At 45.7% G+C, this 23,896-nt stretch overlaps 1 protein-coding gene across 1 annotated transcript in view; it reads right to left on the bottom strand.

The window, feature by feature from the left end:
* Positions 1–23,896, bottom strand: part of ankfn1a (ankyrin repeat and fibronectin type III domain containing 1a) — a gene marked incomplete at its 3' end in the record, with an annotated part of 183,083 nt that overhangs the window by 27,461 nt on the left and 131,726 nt on the right. Inside the window, exons 14-16 of the mRNA XM_080021908.1 lie at positions 8,160–8,267; positions 2,202–2,301; positions 819–951 (exon numbers count right to left, since the gene is read on the bottom strand). Of these exons, the coding sequence (XP_079878034.1) occupies positions 819–951; positions 2,202–2,301; positions 8,160–8,267 (341 nt within the window). The remainder of the gene's footprint in view (positions 1–818; positions 952–2,201; positions 2,302–8,159; positions 8,268–23,896) is intronic.

Raw genomic sequence — 23,896 nt, forward strand, 5'->3', positions numbered from 1 at the left:
CCTCACTGGAACAACCTACCCATCTCACTAATTGGAAGGACAGCAGCAGTGAAAATGAATATACTACCAAAAATAAACTCTACATTTTCAATGACCCCAGTCCAACCAACACTAAATTGGTTTAATACTCTAGACTCAATAAATTACGCCAACATCCTCCTGGTTACACCCCTCTCCTTTCTTCCCTCATTTACTGCCATAACTATGGGAGAGGCCACATGCCAAATTGCTGTTACAGTTTTTCTGGAATTAATTAACTCTGTTTATTCGATACATGTTACACGCATGATGTTTTTTCGATGTTTACGTGTACTTGTTGTTTGGTTCTATGTTTATTTGTCTCACCTGTGGTGATTCTCCCCCTCTCGGAGTAGTAATTTGTTGTTTATAGACCAAAATATGGTAAGATAGTTCTCCAAAGAGGAGGATCGTGGTGGTTTTGTGTAACAATAAGCTGTGCTCTTTTCATCCTTCAGGTCGCCCACAGGACAAAGTTGTTGCAGCAGTTCTTGATGATTAAAGAATGATTAAAGAGTAAAAATAAAATAAAATAAAAGTGCATTTTCTGTTTAAAATTGTAATGTAGTAAATGTATTTCTTTGCATTTAATTTCAGTCTTCCCTGTCAGTCTTACTACGAGGAATTTCTTCGAGATAACAGTTTAAACCATGCATATGATTAGTTAATGATGCTTGGAGGCCATGGAATGTAGAGAAACCCGGGGAGGCCTGGTTAGGTGTAATATCATAGTAATGATACAGTGGGGAGTGGGGAGGGTATGTTATTCATATCCAAAGTAAATAGTAATGCCAATTTACCTTGGTGAACCAGAGGAAGTCTTGCATGAGGGAGCTGCTATAGGAGTCATCCACCTCCACGATGGGGATCTGGTCCTCGGCTGTCACCAGGAGACTGTCTTTATGGTAGAACACGGCTGCCAGGTAGATCCCCCTGGGGAATGGGATGTTCCAGGGCAGGATGAATCGCTTTACATTTTGCATGTATACCGAATTTGTCCTCTGCATTTAAAACCACCCTGACTATCAGGCAGCCATAGTCCAGCATCTGGTAAGCAACACTGATACATTTCTTAAGGCCCATACCTTTGTCAAGGGCAACGACAGCAGTATATTCCAGATTATTTAAAACTGAGTTGGTAAAAGACAAAATCACCAAGTGCCAAAGGGGTAAACACAGATTACACATTTACCAGTGACGGTTAGGATTGACCACAATTTGGCTGGTAGCAATTTCCAGTCACTTAAGAACGCTCTCGCTTTGTAGTGTCATACATGGCACTGATATTTGAGCTATATTTACTGGAATCAAAATTTATTTGGGATTTTTGTCCGACACCAAGGCAAAGAGATGCTTGAAATGAAGAATTACAAAAAGTAGGGATGCACAGTAAGCTACTAATGTCGGGTTTTTGGACTGATAATGTGCATGTGTGCTAATATTATTATTATTTGGAAGAACTCTTTAGTACCACCAAATACAAATTCAACACGAATGAGTTAGTATCGCTCAAAGTGGGATCATGTTCTATTTCTGAATCTTTTGAATCAAACTGAATGAATCAGGGACTAAAAGTGATCTACACCATCTCCAAAACATGATCTCACCATCTTTGTTAAAAGTTCAGTATTTATACTACTGTAGATATTGCCAAATACTCAGTTATGAATACTCAGTTACTAAGTACTTGGCAAAAACATGTACTAAGTACATTGGCATTTACATTGCCTTTTATATTCTCTTATTTTTGTCAATTAGACGTGCTCCGTGTTGGGAATGGAATTCTCATACGAAACATTTCATTCTGTCAAGATTATTTATTTTGGTCCAATGCAAATACTAAATTAGCCACATTCAATATAAATTTTGTCAAATCCCTTGAGCCTTTTGTGCCTTGGGACTTTAATTAATTCCTCAGTAATTATTTTGAGTTTGTGAGTTGAAGATTCACTCGTCTGCCAAAGTGACTCGAATCCAGAGTCATCTGAAAAATGTGTTCATTACGAATTAATCATTCATGAGCCTTGCATCACTATTAGTAGGCCATAATAATAAGCAAGCCTGTATATGTTTCTGGCGTTTTTAGAGGTTAAAAGGATCTTAGTGTGCCGTGGGATTATTTCATTATAAAAAAGTGTGGACCTATTGGTGAAAAAAAGGTTGGGAAACACTGACTTACATACCTTTTGAGAGTTTTAATGAACTTGTTGGAGGAGTTGAAGAGGTGTTTGAGACTTCGGGACACTGACTGCTTCCTGCTCGGGTTCTGCAATTTTGAGGGGTCTGTGACAGGCGGAAGAGAAAGTACAGGCATCTAGAGTCATCGAATTCACTGTGTTATTCTTTAAGGAGTTCCCTCTGAAACCAGCAGCACTGCAGACAATTTCACATGTGTGAATTGTAGAAGGACACAGAAAAATATTGTGTGGCTCAACAAAGAGGAAACAGTACTATAGAGTATGATACGTATTATAGCTTTACTTACAGTCAATGTGTCGTTAATTTTCTTATCTTTCTAGGTTATTCTAGGTAATTGAGAACACTGGTTGTATGGCAACACATTCCGTCTCGGGGATAAAGGCTGCGACAAAGAGCCACTGATATACATTGCGACTCGTGATCAATGTGTCTCAGAATTGTCACTTTTCAAGAAGACTGTGATTGCAGTGCGACATGTTCCATCCTTGACCGAAGTGACATGTTATTTTCAAGGTGTTTCTCATGGATGCACGGAAAAGCAATCAAAAAAGCGTGCACGTGTGGAGTCGGGTCACCTTGATAAGTTAATGTGTCTATCTCCTACTTCTTCTTCTCCAAGTCTTCCTCAGCCACCCTCCTCCCAGATCTCTAACATGGCCCTCCCACCAGTGCCGCGAGGCTTGCAGAGCCCTCAGCGATCCCAATCTGCACACTGCAGACCCCTTTATTCTCTCGCTAATTAAGCGTCACATCCATAATAACCATCTTGTTAACGGAGGGCAGACAGGAAGGCCAGCGCCGCTCACACCAGACCACTTTCCACTGGATGACCCCTTCCCCAGGAAACACTCTCTTTAACATGGTCCCATGCCGTCACGGCTCCACGGTCCCCGCTTGCTACGGGAATGCCAGTCTGATGCGACCGGAGCGCTGATAACGGGCAGCACCGCTCTGCCCTTGCGCTCCTTTCACGCTTCAATTATACAACACTTTGAACCAAAGACCTGTCGCCAGGTCTCGAAAATGCCGGGTTATTGTGTTTATGTGTCTGCTAATGAGGAAGGGGGAATATTTCCACACAAAAAGCGCCATTCTAAGCACAAACACAAAATTGTACTTAGCAAGATATAAAGATAGATAATTTGCAATAAACCTAATTAGCTGAAAAAATATGGCAATATACAATGAACCTAATGATAAAGAGCAAATGTTTATTTACCAAAACTAAAAACAAAAAAATTTAATAAAATGAATACAAAAGTAATAAATAATGCAGTATAAAGCAATGAATAATGAACAAAGTAAAATACAATTATAGCATAAAATGTGAAAGAGCCAATTATGCACTTATTCACTATTCAATGATTTCTTTGCAGATTTATTTTCAATTTCAGTATGTCAATTTCATCACATAATATAACTGGAATTGCTTTGAAAGCGTAGGGTATATTGAGATTGAGGGCATATATTAAACGCTATATCGTCATAGAAAACACAAGAGAATACTGAAGACAATGCTGTAAGTCACACACACCACACACACACACACACACACACACACACACACACACACACACACACACACACACACACACACACACACACACACACACACACACACACACTTTACAGTTTAGAGTCCTACTGCCTTGGAAGCTCTCTCCCACAAAATAACTTTCACACCCACACACATAAACCGCACAGGGCAGCCAAAAGACTCCCAAAAACTTCTGGACAGCAAGCAATTTTTTTCGACATGGGGCCATCAGCCGTGGTTCGAGCAGACGTTGCGCTTTCTAGCACATAGAGTATGTAATACAGGCAGAGGCATTTTGGAAACTTATTTCAATAGCAGGCCTGGGAGGTGCCACCGGGCGACTCATTTGCTTCACTTGAAAAAGTCACTATGTGTCGGCAGCCGTTGGAGGCTAACCGAATTTGACAAGTGGATAATATGACAGGAGCGGGCTGGCGTTCTGCAGAGGCGGCACGTCAGAGTGAGCAAATAAAGAAATGGGTTTGGGTAGGGGCAGGGCGAAAAAAAAAAAAGAAAAAAAAAAGGAAGGTGGGGGGATTTGATTAATGAGGTGGTCACCCTTACATTACCAGGAGGAAGGAGAGGGAGAGAGAGAGAGAGAGAGGGAGATAAAATGGGCGGGGATTCCATGAATGAGAGGACATGGAAGAGGAAAGGACAGACGGACAGATAGACAGAATGACGGCAGGGAAGAAACAGGCGTCAGTCTCTCTCTCCACTGATGAGTCAACAGAAGCCCCAGAAGTGGACAAACACACAAAAAACATGCACGCATGCACACACACACACACACTCACACTCACACACACACACACACACACACACACACGCACACACACATACACATACACAAAAACTTCAGCAGTCAATGCCAGTAAAAACAAGCTACCGTGCTATGCTGCTACCGAGCCGTTTGACAAATAAAGTTCGATTCGCTCACGTCAACTCTCCGTGGACCGGGTGGAGTGAAAGCGACGTGTGTGTGGGTGTGTGTGTGTGTGTGTGTGTGTGTGTGTTTATGTTCAACCCTCTCTCTGCCCTTCACATGTGCACGTTGTAAATGAGTGCCCTGCTCGCCGCTTGTCTGCAGCGGTGGGAGTTGTGGCGGCCCTGATTCATTTCACACGTTTATTTTTGAAAGCCAGGTCTCCCGGAATAAATAGTGTAAATAACGTGCCGTGCCGAGATAGCAACAAACACCACACCCACAATTAGTAATTGAGCGTGATCTCGAAGCATAAATTCAAACTCCAGTCGTGTTGGTTGTTTTTTTTTCCCAAGACATAATTTTCTCTCTCTCGCTTTGCTCCAGTCCCCGGCGGAGGGAGGGAGAGCTCTGTTTTTCAAGAGTTTGTCCTGAAAAACACAAAAAAAAGAAACGCCTACCACCCTGTGTGCTTGAGTGTGTGTTTTAGTTTGGCAGCCACCAGTCTGACTAACATCATAGCGGTCGAGTCGGCTTACTCCCCTCCTTTAACCTCTCTCTCTCTCTCTCTCTCTCTCTCTCTCTCTCTCGCTCTCTCTCTCTCTCACACACACACACACACACACACACACACACACAGAGACACACACCACAATCCTCCCTTAGGGAGCATCCCACATTAGACACGGCGTCTGTAAAACTGCAGCTTGTGGGCACCGAATTACTCCCAGAACCCCGTACAGCGTCTCTCCATCATTTTATTATTCCATCCTTCTATTAAAGGATAGGTTCACTCTTTTTCAACTCTGGCCTTATGAAAATGTTCCTGGTTCCCGGTTCCCATCATTTATTACCACATACACACATACATATTTCCACATACACAAAATCTCACTCAATACTTTACTCTACTATTGACAAACTTACCACTCTGCTGCAGCTTAGTCACTGGGCTTAAATGCAGTCCACTGGGGTAAACATTTCTTTTTTGAAGAAGCTCAGAATGTAATCGCATGTTAATTAATTTGGACTCATTTGAATCAGGTTTTACCAATGATTCCTAACAGTAAAGCGACAGCGACCAGTGGCGAACAAAGCAGATGCTACACCAACACCAGGCTACGACTCTGCATACATTTTTCTCCACTTTTTTTTCTATTTCAATTTTAGGTTTCAATCTACACTTATCTCTATATATATATATTATTTTCACAGCAATGCTTAACATTTTCGGTTTTATTTTAGGTAACCTTCAGTCATTTGCATTTTGGCTACAAAATTAACATTTTAAATTTTTTACTTATTAAATTTTATTCACTTACAATCTTCTGCATTTTCAACTTTTAAACAAGTTTTAATTTTACGTAATATTTTTTCCTCTTTTGTTTTCTATTTTCTTTGGCAATGTAAACGAGTGTTTCCCATGCCAATAAAGCCTTTTTGAATTGAAATTTAGAGAGAGACAGAGACACAGAGAGAGAGAGAGAGAACTAAGCATACTGTTAAAAGGGGTTGAGGGCAGAGCTGAATGGGCATGTGTGCATGAGGTCATATTTGTGTGTGTTACGCTTGTGCTCATGTGTCAGCTCGCTGTGAAGGGGCATTCATTGAGTGGAGTAAAAACACTTTAAGCATGCTTCCACTTCTCTACTATAAGCATGGGCTAATCTACAGGAAGAAGTGAGGTCTTAGAAGACAAGTACTAGACAGTCACCGTCCACGCACGCACGCACGCACGCACACACGCACACACACACACACACACACACACACACACACAGGATCATGCCATTGGAAGGTCTGCAAACAGGGGAGTGTTGAGAAACGTTTCATGACTTCACATGAAGCACTCTATGCGGCGTAACGACACAATGAGTGTTTCTCTGAATTAAAAACAGGACCGTTTGACCTCAGATGTTGTGGAGGGTCATGGTTTAAAGAGATATGGTTAGTTCTGAAGGACAACTCTTAGATTCAATTTTAAATTATCTATAACAATGATATTTATTTTGCATTGTTTGAGTTTGGGCGCCTGGGCTCTACAGCTCAATAATCCAGGTGAGGTATAGAGAAAACACAGACATGCTTAATGAGCTAGAATAGAAGTGATGAACTCGAATCCCCCCATTGGAAAGAGGAGTAGAGCCCAACAGGTTGATGCAGGAGAGGTGGAGGGAGTGCGGGAAACAAAGCAGGCAGCAAAGAAGGTAACAAAGCAGGAATCAAAGCAGGTAGGGCAAGAGGGATTAGCTGCTTAAATAGGCTGGCTGATAAGGGCGTGGAAGCGTGTGGCTCTGTCGAGTTGTCTGACAGAACTAGCTTTGCAAGCTACACCAAATTTTTGCAGATTTGACTGCATTCGTTCCTCACCTATATAATATAAGCGAGGAACCCATTTCTGTGGTTGCTGAGGGGAGCAGTTTCCGCCATCCATACTTTTTACTTTAATATGAATTTCAACCGGATTCATATCAGAGCAATGAAAGTCGCAAAGGCACATGGCAACAAACACAGGCTTCTGGTAAAAGTGAGGTGTAATAACATGCAAGGGTAAGGAAGTTCTCCAAAATATACAGTCAAATGTTCAATGTAACTAAACTAAGACTTTAATTTCAAATGAACAACCATATAGACACAATTCTTTCAACGGTCCAAAGTTCAAGGCTGTCATGACAGAATTGTGAGAGAAAAATGCAGATGATCAATACTTTGAATGATGTTTCACATGTTTTATATAGGACAATAGCCTCTTTGTATGTTACATAGCTTTTAAAACACATTGCCTTGGGGTTTAAATGAGTTCTTTAGAGCTGACATGAAGAGGCTATTCTTTCAGATAATGGCATACTGTATTGTTAAGAGCAGATCACATTCCATCATCACTCAACCTTGTGTGGAGATTGGGATAACCCAAGGGGGCTTGACAGAGCATTGTGGTTTGTTTTATAGCACAGTAAGATTGTACCTGTGTTCGGAGTTTGACTGTTAAATCATTGTATGACAGAAACACCCGGGGATATGACTAGTCCTATAAATGACAAGCTGACCAATGGTACACAACCTTTCATCGGTATATAGGCGTCTTCAGCAGAAGCAGGGGCAGTCTGATCAGATCACTCTTTTGAAGCATGTCTGTATCCTTCTTTTTTTTCTGCAGAATAAATATCTTTAATATTCTCAGTTTGTTTTCCTGTAGTGGGCAGATTTACCTCACCGACCACGCAGTGAGAATCCTCCAAGAGACTCTCTACACACGGTCACTGTGATATTTAAATACTGCAATTGCGATATTGAAGAGATCCACAAGAACACCACTTAAAGTCAATTATTTTGTTTGCAATGTATCGCTTGGAGTAGAGACAAGAGAAAAAAACAAGTGAATGAAAAAATAGGCACTATAAAATGTACCACCATTCGTCATAAAGAGAAAAAAGTCAAAACCACACCACATATATTGTAGAACATTCTGTGAGTGCTCACCTCCGCAGCAGTAGTGTGTGTGTGTGGCGCGGACCTGCTGCAGCAGGCGCTCCATGGCCTCGATGTGCCCTCTTCTTCTGGGCTCCCGACCATCGCTCTCCCTCCAGTCTGGACACAGAGGAAGAAAGAAAACACGTTAGAGTCCACGACTCAACTCAGTATTAACAGACACCAAGTTAGACCTAGAGTTGATTGTCAATACTTAACTTAGCATCGATGTGTCCAATTTCATTGCTAATTATAGTTAGATTTATTCTATACTGATATTAACTGACACGTGATGTCAGTTTTATGATTGAGTTAATGTTACGCAGGCTCCATTCATCTCAGTTTAACAATATATGGTTTTGAGAAGGTTAAGTTTGGGTATAAGGTCCAAGATGTTATGGTTAGGTATAAAATTAGAGATGTTATGGTTAGGTTAGAAATGGTTAGGTTTGGGTATTAGGTTTGAGATATTTACGTTTAGGTATCAGGTTAGCGATGTGATGGTTAGATATTCGATGAGAGAAGGTTAGGGTTAGGTATAAAGTTAGAGGAGGTTACGTTTTGGGGAGTGGGAACAGGAGGCAGATCTCACAGGAGCATGCTGTGATCTTGTGAGACGACAAGTGAGTACAGATTGAACATGGTGGTGCCCTGCTGCCAGACTAAAACACAGACAATCTGCTCCAACTCAGACATATAACAGAGGAAATTGCAAAATATATATATGTACACAGTATAATATAAAGAAGAAAAAAAAAACACTGCACAAAACCAAATTGGAGGACCTCGAGGATTATATTGGTTATTATTATTATAATGAGAAAATGATGGAAGAGGACCAGGACCGGAACAATCCAACAAAAAGAAAGAAGGCACACTCTGTAGAGGTTAGTGTCGTGGATGATATTAACAAGAAGCTGGACATGCTTGGTCCACTTCTCCGGGACATTTCCGAGATCAAAGCCAGCCTTAATTTCCTGCATCGCACAGTCGGCGAGTTGCAAAAAGACAATCTGGATCTACAAACCACCGGGAAGTGTCTCACAACGGAGAGGGAGGTTTTAAAAAAATATATAATAATAATGAAAGAGACTATCCTGGATATCCAATCCAGGATATCCAATCCAGTATGCTGGACAACCTCATCTTTTCTGGGATCCTAGAGAACAACACCAAGAACCCAGAAAATGTGGTGAAAGACTTCCTCCAGACCACCCTGAAACTCCCCACAGACACCGTAAAGCATATCACCTTCCACCGGGTTCGCCGACTGGGACACCACCTGGCGATCCATCCCCGCTCCATCATTGCTAAGTTTGAACACTTCAACCACAAGAAGCTGGTTAAAAGCAAAGGAAGAGAACTGAAAGGAACCACGCTGGGTATGAACAACAAATTCCCCCAGGAGATCAACTACCAACAGAAGGTGCTACTACCCCATCCTGAAGGAGAACTGGCAGAAGGGTAAACGGGCATCGCGGGCTGTTGATAAATTTTATACAGGCAGTTTGTATTTCCGAGAGTCCTCCACCACACCCTGGTTATACTGATAATTATGTATGAATTCAAGTAATTATATATGCAAAATGTAGAAATTAGCATCCTATCTATGTCAGGATTTAAAATATTGCTCACTCTCATCATCTCACCTTCCCAATCCCTCCCTCCCTACTTCTCTCATCATCTCACCTTCCTAAACCCTCCCTCCCTACTTCTCTCATCACTCTCACCCTCTATCAACTCTCTCACTATATGTATGTCTAACTCTGCAATGTTCTATGTTTATCTTTGTGTATTTGTCATTTGTTTGTGTAGATATGTATCCCTACAAACTTCCTGCAATACTAGGACAGTACAATGTAATGTAAAGAAGGAAAACTCAGACTTATCTATAGGAAAACATGGGCACGGTAGTATAGCTTCTGCCTTGGATGCACTGTGCTGCTGCATGGGAAGACTACAAATCCACATCCATCAGCCCCTAACTAACCTCAATGACACCCATTACGTTTGTTAGTTGGAATGTGAGAGGCTTGGGCTCACCAGCTAAAGGTAGCAAAATTCTATATCACCTCACCAGGATGAACCCCAGCTTCTGTCTACTGCGAGAAACTCACCTCAATGCATCCGAGCACCTCAAACTCAAATCTAAATGGGTTAATCAGATGTTTTCTGCATCATACAACTAAAAAAAAGAAGAGGTGTTTCTATATTGATCAATAAAAGTATTCCATATCAGAATAAAACCACAATATCAGACACAGAAGGGCATTACATAGTGATTAACAGAATTTTAGGTAACATCAAATAAACCATAGCTAATATTTATGGCCCCAATGAGGATGACCCACATTTCTTGAACAATATATTTTCAAAACTCTTAGAATTCTCTGACTAAATTATTACATTGGGGGGGGACTTCAAAACATTCACCGGACACTATAAAGCAAGGGTGCCCAATATGTCCATCGTGATCGACCGGTAGATCGCAAAGGTAGTGCAGATTGATCGCGCGCCATTTAAAATTTTTTATTTTTTTATTTTTAACCGATCTGACCAACATGTTGAATGAGCTTAATTTAGAGCTGCACCAAAAAGACAAAACCCTGGTCAACATGATCAGTTCAGTTAATGCTTTCAAACGAAAAATGCAAAAAAGCGGGCAGCTTTCAACAATGCGCCCGGGGCCCTGGTTCCATATGTGCATCACTGGTCAGACAATGAGCATGTTTTTGGTGGGGTTCCTTACTGATGTTAGATGGAGGAAACCCCATGTAAGCATGGGGAGAACATGCAAACTACACACAGAAAGGCCCCTAAATGGGCGATAACCCACCGGAGCACGATGCCAACAGCACCCCAGGCGGGGAATCGAACACAGGACCTTCTTGCTGTGAGGCAGCAGTGCAATGCACTGTGCCATCGTAGATCATTTTTACCTGGTTATTTTAAAAGTAGCTTTTGTTGGCGATCAAACAATCCACATAATAGAGAATACACATATTATTCACCACCCCACTAAAGCTTCTCTAGAATTGACTTTTTCTTGACAAGTAACTCTGTAATGTCCAAAATCACTAATCCTGAAATCCACTCTATTGTAATCTCTGATCATGGGCCGATTAGTTGCAACCTCACAAATGACACCAACCAAAACCCTCCTGGCAGGTGGTGGTTTAACACCTCACTTTTGACAGATAAAGAATGTAACCATTTATTTTCCAGAGAATGGACTTCCTTCATTGAACTGAAGACTCTCCAGAAATATCATCATCCTTACTCTGGGAATCGGCTAAGGCCATTCTAAGAGGTAGTATTATTTCATTCTCAACTCACAAGAAAAAGAAAGGACACGAATGCCAAAAAAAACGAGAACAACGATTACAAGACTTGCACTCCTACCAAGCCCACTCACCCACTGAGCAAATCCGAAATGAGATCTGGACAATTACATCTCAACATGATAATATCAACCAACAAATGACACAATTCATCATGCAACGAACAAGAGCAAATTATTTTTGAATTCAATGACAAATCAGGTAAATGTCTTGCTAATCAATTGAAACATGATAGAGAAAAAAAACTTATCACAGCCATCAAAGATCCACAGGGTATGATAACACACACCCTGCAAGACATCAATAAAATATTCAGAGACTTTCATAATAAGTTATATCACTCAGATAATGAATCAAATATATCAAACATTTACTCATTCCTCCATGATATCGACCTCCCAAAACTTTGCACAGAGCAGGCTGCCACATTAGATCAACCACTGACTCTAGAAGGAATCAGGAAAGCTCTCTTCTCTATGTCCAACAATAAATCACCTAGATCAAATGGCTACCCAGCGAAATTCTATAAACACTTCTGGCCACTTATATCCCCATTATTCATCAGAATGGTTACAGAGATTAAGCCAACCTCCACCATGCTTCCGCACATGAATACTCCTCTCATTTCGGTTTTGCTCAAACTCAATAAGGACCAAACCCTCACCTCCAGTTATAGACCCATGAGCCTAATTAATTGGGATTTAAAGATTATTAGTAAAACACTAACCAACAGTATTGAAAAAGTAATTCCAATCATAATTCACCCAGACCAAACAGGCTTTGTCAAGGGCAGATACTCATCCAGCAATAATATGTACCGTTTATTCTGTCTGATCAGCATATCTCAAAGGAACAACTTTAATACTGTTATTGCCTCTTTAGATGCCGAAAAAGCATTTGACATTGGAGTTAATTAGAGTTAATTTGATATATCTCTTTTCCACCCTCAACAAATTTGGCTTTGGAGAGTCAATCATTCAATGGAACAGAATCCTGTACAACTCAGCATCTGCTTCTGTCATCACCAATGGTAACACTTCACAGTGTTTCACTCTATAATGCGGCACAAGACAAGGATGTCCACTCTCCCCTTTACTATTCGCCATCTTTATTGAACCCCGTCACAACGGCCATCCATCAAAAACGTAATATCGTTGGCATACAAACAGGAAACTCAAATCTTCAGGAAACTTCACAAAATCAGTTTGTATGCAGACCATATTTTGTTATACTTACGGAACCCAATATCATCCTTACTGGAAATGTTCAATCTTATATCTAAATTCCCAGCTATCTCAGACTATTCAATAAACTGGACCAAAACCAGTCTTACCACTCAGTGGGGAGGACTGGAATGCCGTAACCCAGAAACTTCCCTAACCATCACAATGAGCAACATTAGATGCCTTGGTATTGATATCTCCACCAATTTATTAAATTTGTTTACCTTTAACTTTACTCCATTGCTCAAATCCATTGAAGAAGACCTCATTCAATGGAACAACCTACCCACCTCACCAATTGGTAGGATAGCAGCAGTGAAAATGAATATACTACCAAAAATAAACTTAAACAATATATATTTTCAATGACCCCAGTCCAACCAACAGTACTTGGTTGGACTGGGGTCATTGATAATTGGTTTAATGCTCAATAATCAATACATTCTATTGGAAATACAAGAAACTGAGAATCAAAATAGCAACACTACAGAAAAACAAAGACTGTGGAGGCCTAGCAGCCCCAAACTTCAGATAGACTATTTAGCGAACCATCTTTAATTTATAATTAAATGGTTACAACCAGAGTAACAAATGGGCCATAGATGGTGAGACATTGAACGAACAGAAAGTCTGGAGTTATCAATATCTCATCTCCTATTTCTTATTAAATCAATAAGGAAACATAATTGCTTTATAAACCACGTATCCTGCCTGCCCCCCCGCCTGTCTTCTGTCTGCACTCCTCGTTATCGAACCTGCCTGTCCCCGACGATGTATCCTGCCTGCTCCCTGCCTGTCTTCCATCTGCTCTACAAATAAAAGACATTACCAAATATCCCTGCCTGTCTGTGCTGCAATTGGGTCCTAACCACACCCGTTACAGTACAATCTGGCCAACAATGGACCCAGCACACAACCCCGAGTTGCTGGCACGCCTGGGAAGGGTGGAGTCACAGCTCCACCAGGAGGCTGTCCGAGCCTCCACCCCAGAGGACGTTCGGCTAGCAGCGGCTAGCCAGGAGCAAGGCTCGCCACGCTAGCTGCCCAGGTCCAGCAGCTCGCCATCGCTCTTGGTCAGTTCATCCCACCGCCTGCTTCCCCGGACCCACCTGCACTGGCCCAGCCTGGGTACTCCCTGGAGCCCCGGGTGGGGGGTTCCAGAACACTACGCCGGAGACGCAGACGGCTGTGGTCTGTTCATTACGAACTGTTCCATCCTCTTCCCTCTGTAGCCCCACACCTTCGCCTCCGAGGATGCCAGGGTGGCGTTAGCCGTAAATCACCTGACGGGTCGCGCTCGGCTATGGGGTGACATCACGAGGTCCGGATGCTGCTGGTGGTCTCCTGGGTCTCAGTCAAGGGTCCCGCTCCGTAGTCGATTACGCGATCGACTTCCGCACCCAGGCTCGACTGAGCGAGTGGAACCCGGCAGCCCAGATTGACACGTTCCTGATGGGATTAGCAGAGTACGTGAAGGATGAGCTAGTTTCCCATGACCTGCCCACCTCTCTCGATGGCATCATTGAGCTTGCTTCCCGTATCGACCGACGCATCCAGGCCCGCCAGCGAGAGAGGCGTCAGAGGCAAGTGGAGCACCGCCCAGCAACCCGTCTTCCAGGTTCCTCTGGGCCACCAGCTCTTCCGGCCCGTCAACCCACGAGTGAGGCCTCTCCCATGCGGGTTGGCCGGTCCAGCCTCACCCCAGGGGAGAAGGAGAGACGCCGGATGGGGAACCTTTGCCTCTACTGTGGTCTAGCTGGACACTACATTTCCGGGTGTCCGGTAAAAAGGCCGGGCTCGCCAGTGAGGGAGGAGGTCCTGGTGAGGCATCATCCGTCCCTCCTCATCCCCGGCGGGGGCGGGCTTCCTCTTCGTAGAGAAGAAGTCGCTTCACCCCTGTATTGACTATTGCGGTCTCATCGACATTACGGTCAAGAACCGCTATCCCCTGCCCCTCATCTCATCAGCCTTCGAACTCCAGGAGGGGGCCACGGTGTTCACCAAGCTCGACCTACGCAACGCCTACCATCTGGTCCGGGTTCGAGAGGGGGACGAATGGAAGACGGCGTTCAACACTCCCTCCGGTCACTACGAATATCTGGTGATGCCCTTTGGTCTCACCAACGCCCCTGCCGTCTTCCATGCCCTGGTCAATGACGTGCTCAGGGACATGCTCAACAAATTCGTCTTTGTGTACCTCTACGACATCCTGATCTTCTCCCGATCCAAGCTGAGCACGTCCACCACGTCCAGACGGTCCTGCAGCGCCTCCTGGAGAACTCGCTCTTTGTGAAGGCGGAGAAGTGTGAGTTTCACGTCCCGTCCGTCTCCTTCCTGGGGTACGTCGTAGGGAGGGGGACCATCCAGATGGACTCCACTAAGGTCTCCGCCGTCACCACCTGGCCCGCTCCGGACACCCGAAAACAACTCCAGCGCTTCCTCGGTTTTGCCAACTTCTATCGGAGGTTCATCCAAGGCTACAGCACGGTGGCTGCCCCCCTCACAGCCCTAACTTTCTCCAAGGTGCCGTTTCGGTGGTCCGCCGCTGCCAACGACACCTTCCTGGCCCTGAAGGCACGGTTTACTTCAGCCCCCATTCTGGTATTGCCTGACCCCGAACAGCAGTTCGGGGTCAGGCAATACTCTTGCAATACTCTGTCCCAGAGAACCGCCTCCGACCAGAAGCTTCATCCCTGCGCCTTCTTCTCCAGGCGTTTAACCCCGGCCGAGAGGAACTATGACATCGGGAATAGGGAGCTTCTCGCCGTCAAATTGGCCCTGGAGGAGTGACGACACTGGCTAAAGGGAACCCAGCTGCCGTTCCTGGTGTGGACCGACCACAAGAACCTGGAGTATATCCAGTCCGCCAGGAGACTGAACTCCCGTCAGGCCGTTGAGCGGTCTTCCTAACAAGGTTCAATTTCTCCCTCTCCTATTGGCCGGGGTCACGCAATATCAAACCTGACGCCCTGTCCCGGCAGTTCCAGGAGGAGGAGGAAGACGCTGCTGACCCTGACACCATTCTACTGTCCTCCCGTCTAGTTGCCACACTCACCTGGGAGGTGGAAGAGAAGGTCAGAGCTGCCGCCCAGGACCAACCTGGACCCAGCGCATGTCCGCCCGACCGTCTGTTCGTCCTGCCTGACCTCCGAGGTCCGAGGTTCTCCAATGGGCCCACATTTCCCGACTCACCTGCCACCCGGGGATCCAGCAGACGAAGGAGGTCGTCCAGCGTCGCTTCTGGTGGCCCTCCCTGGGTGAGGACGTCCGAGGGTTCGTCAATGCCTGCCCCACCTGTAACCAGCACAAACCCTCTCTTCTTGCTCCTGCTGGTCTCCTACACCCACTGCCGGTTCATCATCGCCCCTGGTCTCACATCTCCGTGGACTTCGTTACTGGTCTGCCACCGTCTAGCGGCAACACTACCATCCCGACCGTGGTGGACCGGTTTAGCAAGATGGCTCACTTCGTGCCTCTACAGAAGCTCCCGTCGGCCAAGGGCACCGCCAAGCTATTATTGTACCATGTCGTCCGCCTCCATGGCATCCCGGTAGATGTTGTATCCGACCGGGGTCCCCAGTTCGCCTCTGTCTTCTGGAGGGAGTTCTGTGCGCTCCTGGGGACCACCGTCAGCCTCTCTTCAGGGTACCACCCCCAGTCCAACGGCCAAACAGAGCGGAAAACCAGGAGATGGAGACGGCCCTTCGCTGCATGACATCACAACACCCGTCGTCCTGGTCCGAGCAGCTTTTGTGGGTGGAATATGCCCACAACACCCTGACCAGTTGGGCCACAGGCCTCTCCCCCTTCCTGTGCGCCTATGGCTTCCAACCGCCTCTGTTCCCGGCCCTTGAGAAGGAGGCTTCCGGCCCGTCCGTCCAGGCCTTCATTCGCCACTGGCGCAGGACCTGGACCTGGGCCCGGGCCGCCCTCCTCCGAGGCGCTGGCCGCAACGCCTCTGACGCAACCGTCGCCGCTCCCAGGCCCCGGAGTACCAGCCAGGCCAGAAGGTCTGGCTCTCCACCCGGGACCTCCCCCTGAAGGTGGACTCTAAGAAGCTGGCTCCTCGGTTCATCGGCCCATTCAAGATCGAGAAGGTCGTCAACCCGGTGGCAGTGTGGCTCAAGCTCCCCAGGTCCATGCGCGTCCATCCCACCTTCCACGTGTCCAAGGTCAAGCCAGTCTGGGAGAGTGCTCTGGTCCCCTTGGCGCCTCCCCCGCCTCCTCCGCGCTTCATTGACGGGGGTCCTGCCTTCTCTGTCCGCCGTCTCCTACGTTCCCGCCGGCGTGGGAGAGGCCTGCAGTACCTGGTGGATTGGGAGGGTTACGGCCCAGAGGAGTGGTCCTGGGTCCCTGCGAGGCACATTCTGGACCACACCCTCATCAGGAGGTTCCATCAGTCAACCCTCCCAACCCCAGACCCCACCACCTCTCTTGTCTGCGTCCTCCAGCAATGTTTCAGAGGCGGAGGATGTCGACCCTGGGGGTCCCTCCTCCGATGAGGACGTGGCCCATTTAGTGCAGGACGAGGAGATGGACGGGGTCTCCAACTACTCCGATGAGGATCACGTGGCCCATTTAGTGGAGGACATGGTGAGGGACGGGGTCTCCGACGCCTCTGCCTCGCTCCGACGATGTATCCTGCCTGCCCCCCTGCCTGTCTTCTGTCTGCACTCCTCATTATCGAACCTGCTTGTCCCCGACGATGTATCCTGCCTGCTCCCTGCCTGTCTTCCGTCTGCTCTACAAATAAAAGACCAAATATCCCTGCCTGTGTCTGTGCTGCAATTGGGTCCTAACCGTTACACTGAGAATATGCACAATTGTTACTAAACCGCACATAATAGCTAACCCAATTCCTACCTATCTCACTAACTGAAACTAACTGATTCCTAAAACATAATGCAGTTAGTGAATAGAGTAAAATAAATAAAATCAAATAAAAATAAAATAAGACTCAAAAAGATGATGATGGTGTTGGAGCTGGACCTGGCCACACACTCATGTCTGTACAGGGAGTACAGTAGGGGGCTGAGGACGCAGCCCTGGGGGATCCTGTGTTCAGAGTGAGGGAGCTGGACATGTGCCTCCCCAGCCTAACCACCTGGGGCCGGACTGAGAAGAAGTCCAGGGTCCAGGCACACAGCGGAGTGCTCAGTCCTAGCTCCCGCAGCCTGACAGCCAGTCTGGTGCTAGGTGCGGCGGAGGGAGACACAGTTGTAATCCTTAATCAGCCTCTCGAGCCCTTCATGACCACCATTAGGTAGTCATTCAGGCAGGCTGGAGAGGTGATCTTCGGGACAGAAATGACGGTGGACCTCTTGAAGCAAAACAGGACCACTGACTAGGCCAGGGAGGCATTGAATATCGCAGTGAACACCGGGGCTAGCTGGTTAGCACAGGTCTCCAGTACTTGCCTAGATATGCCACCTGGACCCGCAACTTTGCTGGTGTTTACACAGATCAGAGCCCTCCTGACATCATGCTCAGACACTGAGAGTGCGCGCTCATCCGCAGCGTTGTAACTCCAATTAGCTGCCGAGCTAGCGGTGTTGTTACCAGACTTAAACCGCGCGAAAGGGGAGTTCAGTTCATTGGCTAGGGAGGCACCCACACTCGTGGCTGGGGAGGAGCTGCTGTTGTAGTTTGTTATAGTCCGCAGCCCCCGCCACAAGCGTCTGGTGTCCTGTTGCTCCATCTGTTGCTTCACTCTGTCCCTATACATCCGTTTAGCATCCTTCACCACGGAACAAATAGCGGAATGATCTGATTTCCCTAAAGCAGGGAGCAAGACGGTCTTGTATCCATTCTTATATGGTGTGTAGTAGAGGTCCAAAGTTCTATCTCCCCTCATAGCACACGTGATGTGTTGATGGAAATTAGGCAGAACTTTTTTAAGGTTCGCCCTGTTAAAGTCCCCAGTCACCACCACAGCTGCGTTGGGACGTTTGTTCTGAAGTCCGCACAACACATCATACAGGTCCGATAGTGCTGTGTCAGTGTCCGCTTGCGGTGGGATATAATCCGCTGTAAAGTTGACTGTGCTGAATTCCTGGGAGAGGTAGAATGGATGGCATGAGATGGACAGCTGTTCAAGGTTCGGTGAGCAGGAGCGGGAGAGAGTCTTGATGTTGTTGGAGTTACACCAGTAGCTGTTTATCGTGAGGCAGACGCCTCCACTCCTCTGACCTGTCGGTGCGAAACACGGAGAAGGACTCGGCTGGATGAATGGCTTCATCCGGCACCAGTGAGTTCAGCCATGTCTCCGTCAGGCAGAGGATGCAACATTTTCCCGTATCCCATTGGAATGTAAACCTCGCTCGAAGGTCATCCATCTTGTTCTCCAGGGCCTGGACATTAGCAAGAATGATGCTTGGCAGAGGTGGACGGTAAGGTTGCGCCCTTATTCTGACCCGAATGGCGCCACATTTGCCGTGGTGCCGTGGAACAGCGGCTCCATTGTTGTTGTTGTTGTTATTGTTGTTGTTGAGAACGACGCAGATCTCTCTGATCTCTCCCCCTTTTCCTTTTGTATAATGGGTTGTTCAGGCAGCCCACAGAGTGACCGGCACACCAGGATTGTCCCAGTGCTCCCGATGGCCAGTGCGATTACGGAGGCGAAATTCAAGTGTCCTCGTATGAGAAATGGCTCTCTGACCTGGCTTTTGTTGTAGATATAACAAAAAAAAAGGAAAAATCATGTTGAACATTCAGCTTCAGGGAAAGGGACACATCATCACCTGGCTGTTAAAAGTTGTGTTAAGCAGCATGATTAATTCTGAAAAAATATCTCACTATTCTCACACACACACACACACACACACACACACACACACACACACACACACACACACACACACACACACACACACACACACACACACACACACACACACACACACACACACACACACACACACACACCTCAAGGCTGAAGTGTATGAATGGCAGAAAGAGAGTTGTGACGGCTCATGGAACCAATGTTCCCAAGCCAAGGACCTCATTTAGCGTGAGGCATTAAATGGCATTTTTTATAGCTCTTTTGTTGGTTAAAGAACATTCTGATTCATCGCAATCATAAAAGGCTGGCTGATGATGGAAAAGACCGAAGGTTGCAAAGCTGTGTGGCTCCCGATAGGCCCCATTTGCTGCGATTCCAATCGAAAACTATAAAATATTAGATACTGTATGCATCCTTGACACTGTGTATCCTATCTATCTAAACTATGTAATGGCCATTATCCAATTAAACAGATCAGCTTAGCTCTCGATTCCAAACTTTTTTGCTCTTTCAGCTAAGTAGTTGACTATAAAACTGACATATAATCTAGATAAGAGGTTCCCAAAATACTTTTTAAGAGCTGCAATTCCAGGAGAAATTGAGAAAAGTGTGCAGCAAATCTCACAACATGAACTTACCATAAATAGTTTAGTTGAGTAAACATATTTTGTATAAACAAATAAAAATATATAAAATCATAATTTTGCTGTGGATGCCTTGCAATTTCCTTCAGTTTGGAAATCAGCTCGGGAATCGGTTAGAAAAAATGACATTTTTAATCCCTCAATGTCTCGTTTTGATTGGATGGCACTTTATTTATACTTGGGGGGTGGGGGATTGAACAGAACAGGGTTCAAAACAGTGCTGAACGTAACATCCGATGATCTCAAGTTTAAACTATAGACAAGAAATACAAAGTATATACGTAAAAACTGTGACAACAGTGAGAATCCATGTCCTTTACAATCTACAGATACACGTATCTACATCAGGTTCTATTTAGGACTTTAAGACCATTTGAGTGTACATTGGATTGAAATTTGACCAATTTTCAATTTTTACGGTTAGCGAAATTCTTGTTGTTTCAAGTCTAAAATGCATTCATATTTTCTGTATATTGTTTTGCTTTTTAAATAAATTAGACTATTTAAGGCACTATTTAAACAGACTTATTACAGCAATTTAAGGTGTTTGTGGTGTGGGGATGGTGTGGTTTGAGCAGCCACACCTGTCCTGGGTCTAGGTAATTGGGCCCAGGATCAGTGTGGCTGCATAACTGTTGCTTGTTGATTTGTCTAACGAGCAATAGGTATACAGCCACTCTGACCCTGTATATTACAATTTATATATATATTTAAAAAATGTATTATATATATTGTTGGATGTAGTATAGCGCACAAAATGGAGGCTAATAGAAATAACAGGGCATTTTACTTAAAATGGTGCCCAACATATAAAATGTCTCTTTATGACATCTCTCATCCAAATAGCCTTTATGACGACTTGCCAAATAACCTTTATGACAACTGGCCTAGGAGGATATATATATAGGAGCGTGTCTAAAGACTCGAGCTCTCTCTCGCTTGGTCGCTCCTGCTTTGGGGTCGTCTCCTGGTCTTTGTCATTGTGCCAATAAAGGATCCATTCTGCATCGCATCCGTCTCCGTCTGATTGAAGAATCTCTCGACATTAACAAACCTGGGAGGGATCGGTTTCCCAGATCCCAACAATTTGGGGGCTCGTCCGGGATGTCGAGGAGATTTTAGAGATTGACAGACTGAAAGTTGCCCCGGACCTTTGCCTACGGATGACTCTGGTCGACCACATCTAAAAGGTAAGCACTGGCCTGTTACATCGAACCTGTGCAAATTGGACTTTGTCAAATTTTGAGTCGGAAGTAAAAGGGGGTCCGGGAGAGAAATTAAAGCTAAGCAACGATTGAGGTGGATGCAATGTTTGCAATGTACAATTTTATGCAGTGATGTGCGCTGGTTGTGAAACACACGGACATGTATTAAAACTATTTGTGGGACTGGGATAGAACCCCCAGTAGTCGGCCGCAGTTTTCTCAGGAAGCTGTAGAAGCTTGCCGATTAGGTCCCAGAATAGGGCATTGCGTCCATACATGGTCTGTTGATCACGTGGAAGAATTTTGAAGTTTGTGGCGGTTAGTACATATGTGGTGAAGTGGTGGCCGGCCTGTTCCCTCGTGCCTCTCTGGTAATACATGCATGTATGAGCTTGTATACGGACTTTGATAAGAATCTATGAGCCTTTTTATAGGACGTTTATAAATTTGCCCCCTAATCGATTGATAATAAATCTATGAGCCTTCCCCAGGACGTTTATAAGATTGCCCCATAGTCAACTGATAAAAATCTATGAGCCTTGCCCAGGATGTTTATAAATTTAATTGATGAGTATATGAGCCGTTTTTCAGGACATTTATGAAAACATATATGGGAAACAAGGAACTTGGCCTTTTTGTCTGCGTTGCGGAGGATTGGGGGGGTCTCGTCTGCATGTGCGCATGGGCGTAGCACGGACGTGTGGTTGAACTTGGCCTTTTGATCTGAGTTACGGAGAATTTGGGGTCTCTCAAATCCCGGCCGGGTAATAGAACAGGCGGACAACAGACATCGTTTTACTGTTACAGGCGGACATTAGATACCGTTATACTGTAGCAGGCGGACAACAGATACCGTTATACTGTCAAAATTGTTTAAATAGAACAGGCGGACAACAGACATCGTTATACTGTTACAGGCGGACAACAGAGACACCGTTATACTGTAGCAGGCGGACAACAGATACCGTTATACTGTCAAAATTGTTTGGATAAAACAGGCGGACAACAGACATCGTTATACTGTTACAGGCGGACAACAGAGACACTGTTATACTGTAGCAGGCGGACAACAGATACCGTTATACTGTCAAAATTGTTTGGATAAAACAGGCGGACAACAGACATCGTTATACTGTTACAGGCGGACAACAAAGATACCGTTATACTGTGGCAGGCGGACAACGGATACCGTTACACTGTTAAAATTGTTTCGATAAAACAGGCGGACAACAGAAATCGTTATACTGTAGCAGGACAAATACTGTTACAGGCGGACAACGGATACCGTTATACTGTTAAAATTTGAACCATTAGGCTAAAGGAGATTCCTGTTTTTTCTGTGACGTGGACCGGGAGGTTGGTTTTGGCCGAGTGTCTGTGTGGCCTGTGTGTGTGTGTGTGTGTAGAGCACCCCTGTTTTTTCTGTGGTGAGGACAGAGAGGTAAAGTTGGACAATATGTCGACGGCAGGATATAAACCAATTAGTGTACAAGTGGAGTTGTTGTTGACGGCTCTGGAAGGGGCCAAAAAGACGGAATGGGGTCCTAGGAAGGACATGAAAGACGAGTTAAATCTCGCACTGGGGCGACAGGGAGTAAACCAAGATGACGAATTGCCGTTGGGGCCAGTGTTGTGGAAGAGGGAAAAAGAGTATAAGAAAGCGGTAGAAGACGCGGAGGAGGCCGCCAAGGGCAAGTTGTGATTGTCACGAAAGAAGTTGCATAAGGTCAGAGACGAGGAAGAGGGACACAGATGCAAGTGGTTTTCGTGGGCCATGTTTTGGCAGGGGATAGCTCATCAGTTGAAGAACAAACAGAGTAAAATGGAGGAAGAGGCCTCTTTGCAGCAGAAGGCCGAAGCGGCACCGACCGCGCCTCCGTTGCCCAGTGCGATGTATCCAATATTGGAAATAGACTCGGGCAGATTCCAAATAGAGGTAGAGAATGGTCCTGAAATGGGGTCTGACGGGTGTGGGACAGGGACTCCACCGATGAGGGCTGAGGAAAAGGGAGGGACGATTGGAACCCACAGAGGGGTGGTGAGAGTGACGGATGGCTCCTCCCAGGAGGGCAGTTCCGATGATGACACAGAGGATGAGGAAACTAAGGTGTTAAGGGAAATAGCGGACTTGGGAAAAAAGATTGGGACGTCGCACAAACACATGCCCACCCCGCGCCCCAAAGATACAGTCGCACCGGACTACCCTACGGGCCCGAAGGCCCACAGTCCCGCTTAATGTTACCCCTAATGCAGGAAAGTGGAGGTCCTCCGGTGTACCGACCGTACGGGCTGAGTGACCTCCAGGCCCTAGCGGACAAATTACCGCCCCTACACGAGGGGGGCATGGTGTGGTTGGCCTAACGGCAGGCCACACCCTGGCCCTTGGCGATTACCGTGGGGTGGCGTCGCGGTGTATGACTCCAGGGGAGGCGCAAGAGATCAAACGCGACGCTAAAACCACGCATACGGCCGATCAGGAACCGTTACACATGATTGCCCTAATGATGCCATACGTAAGCGGTTTCCTCCTACTGTGGCCCCCACCATCCCTAAGT

Source organism: Zeus faber (genome assembly GCF_960531495.2).
Source record: "Zeus faber genome assembly, chromosome: 20".
Classification (NCBI taxonomy): Eukaryota; Metazoa; Chordata; class Actinopteri; order Zeiformes; family Zeidae; genus Zeus; species Zeus faber.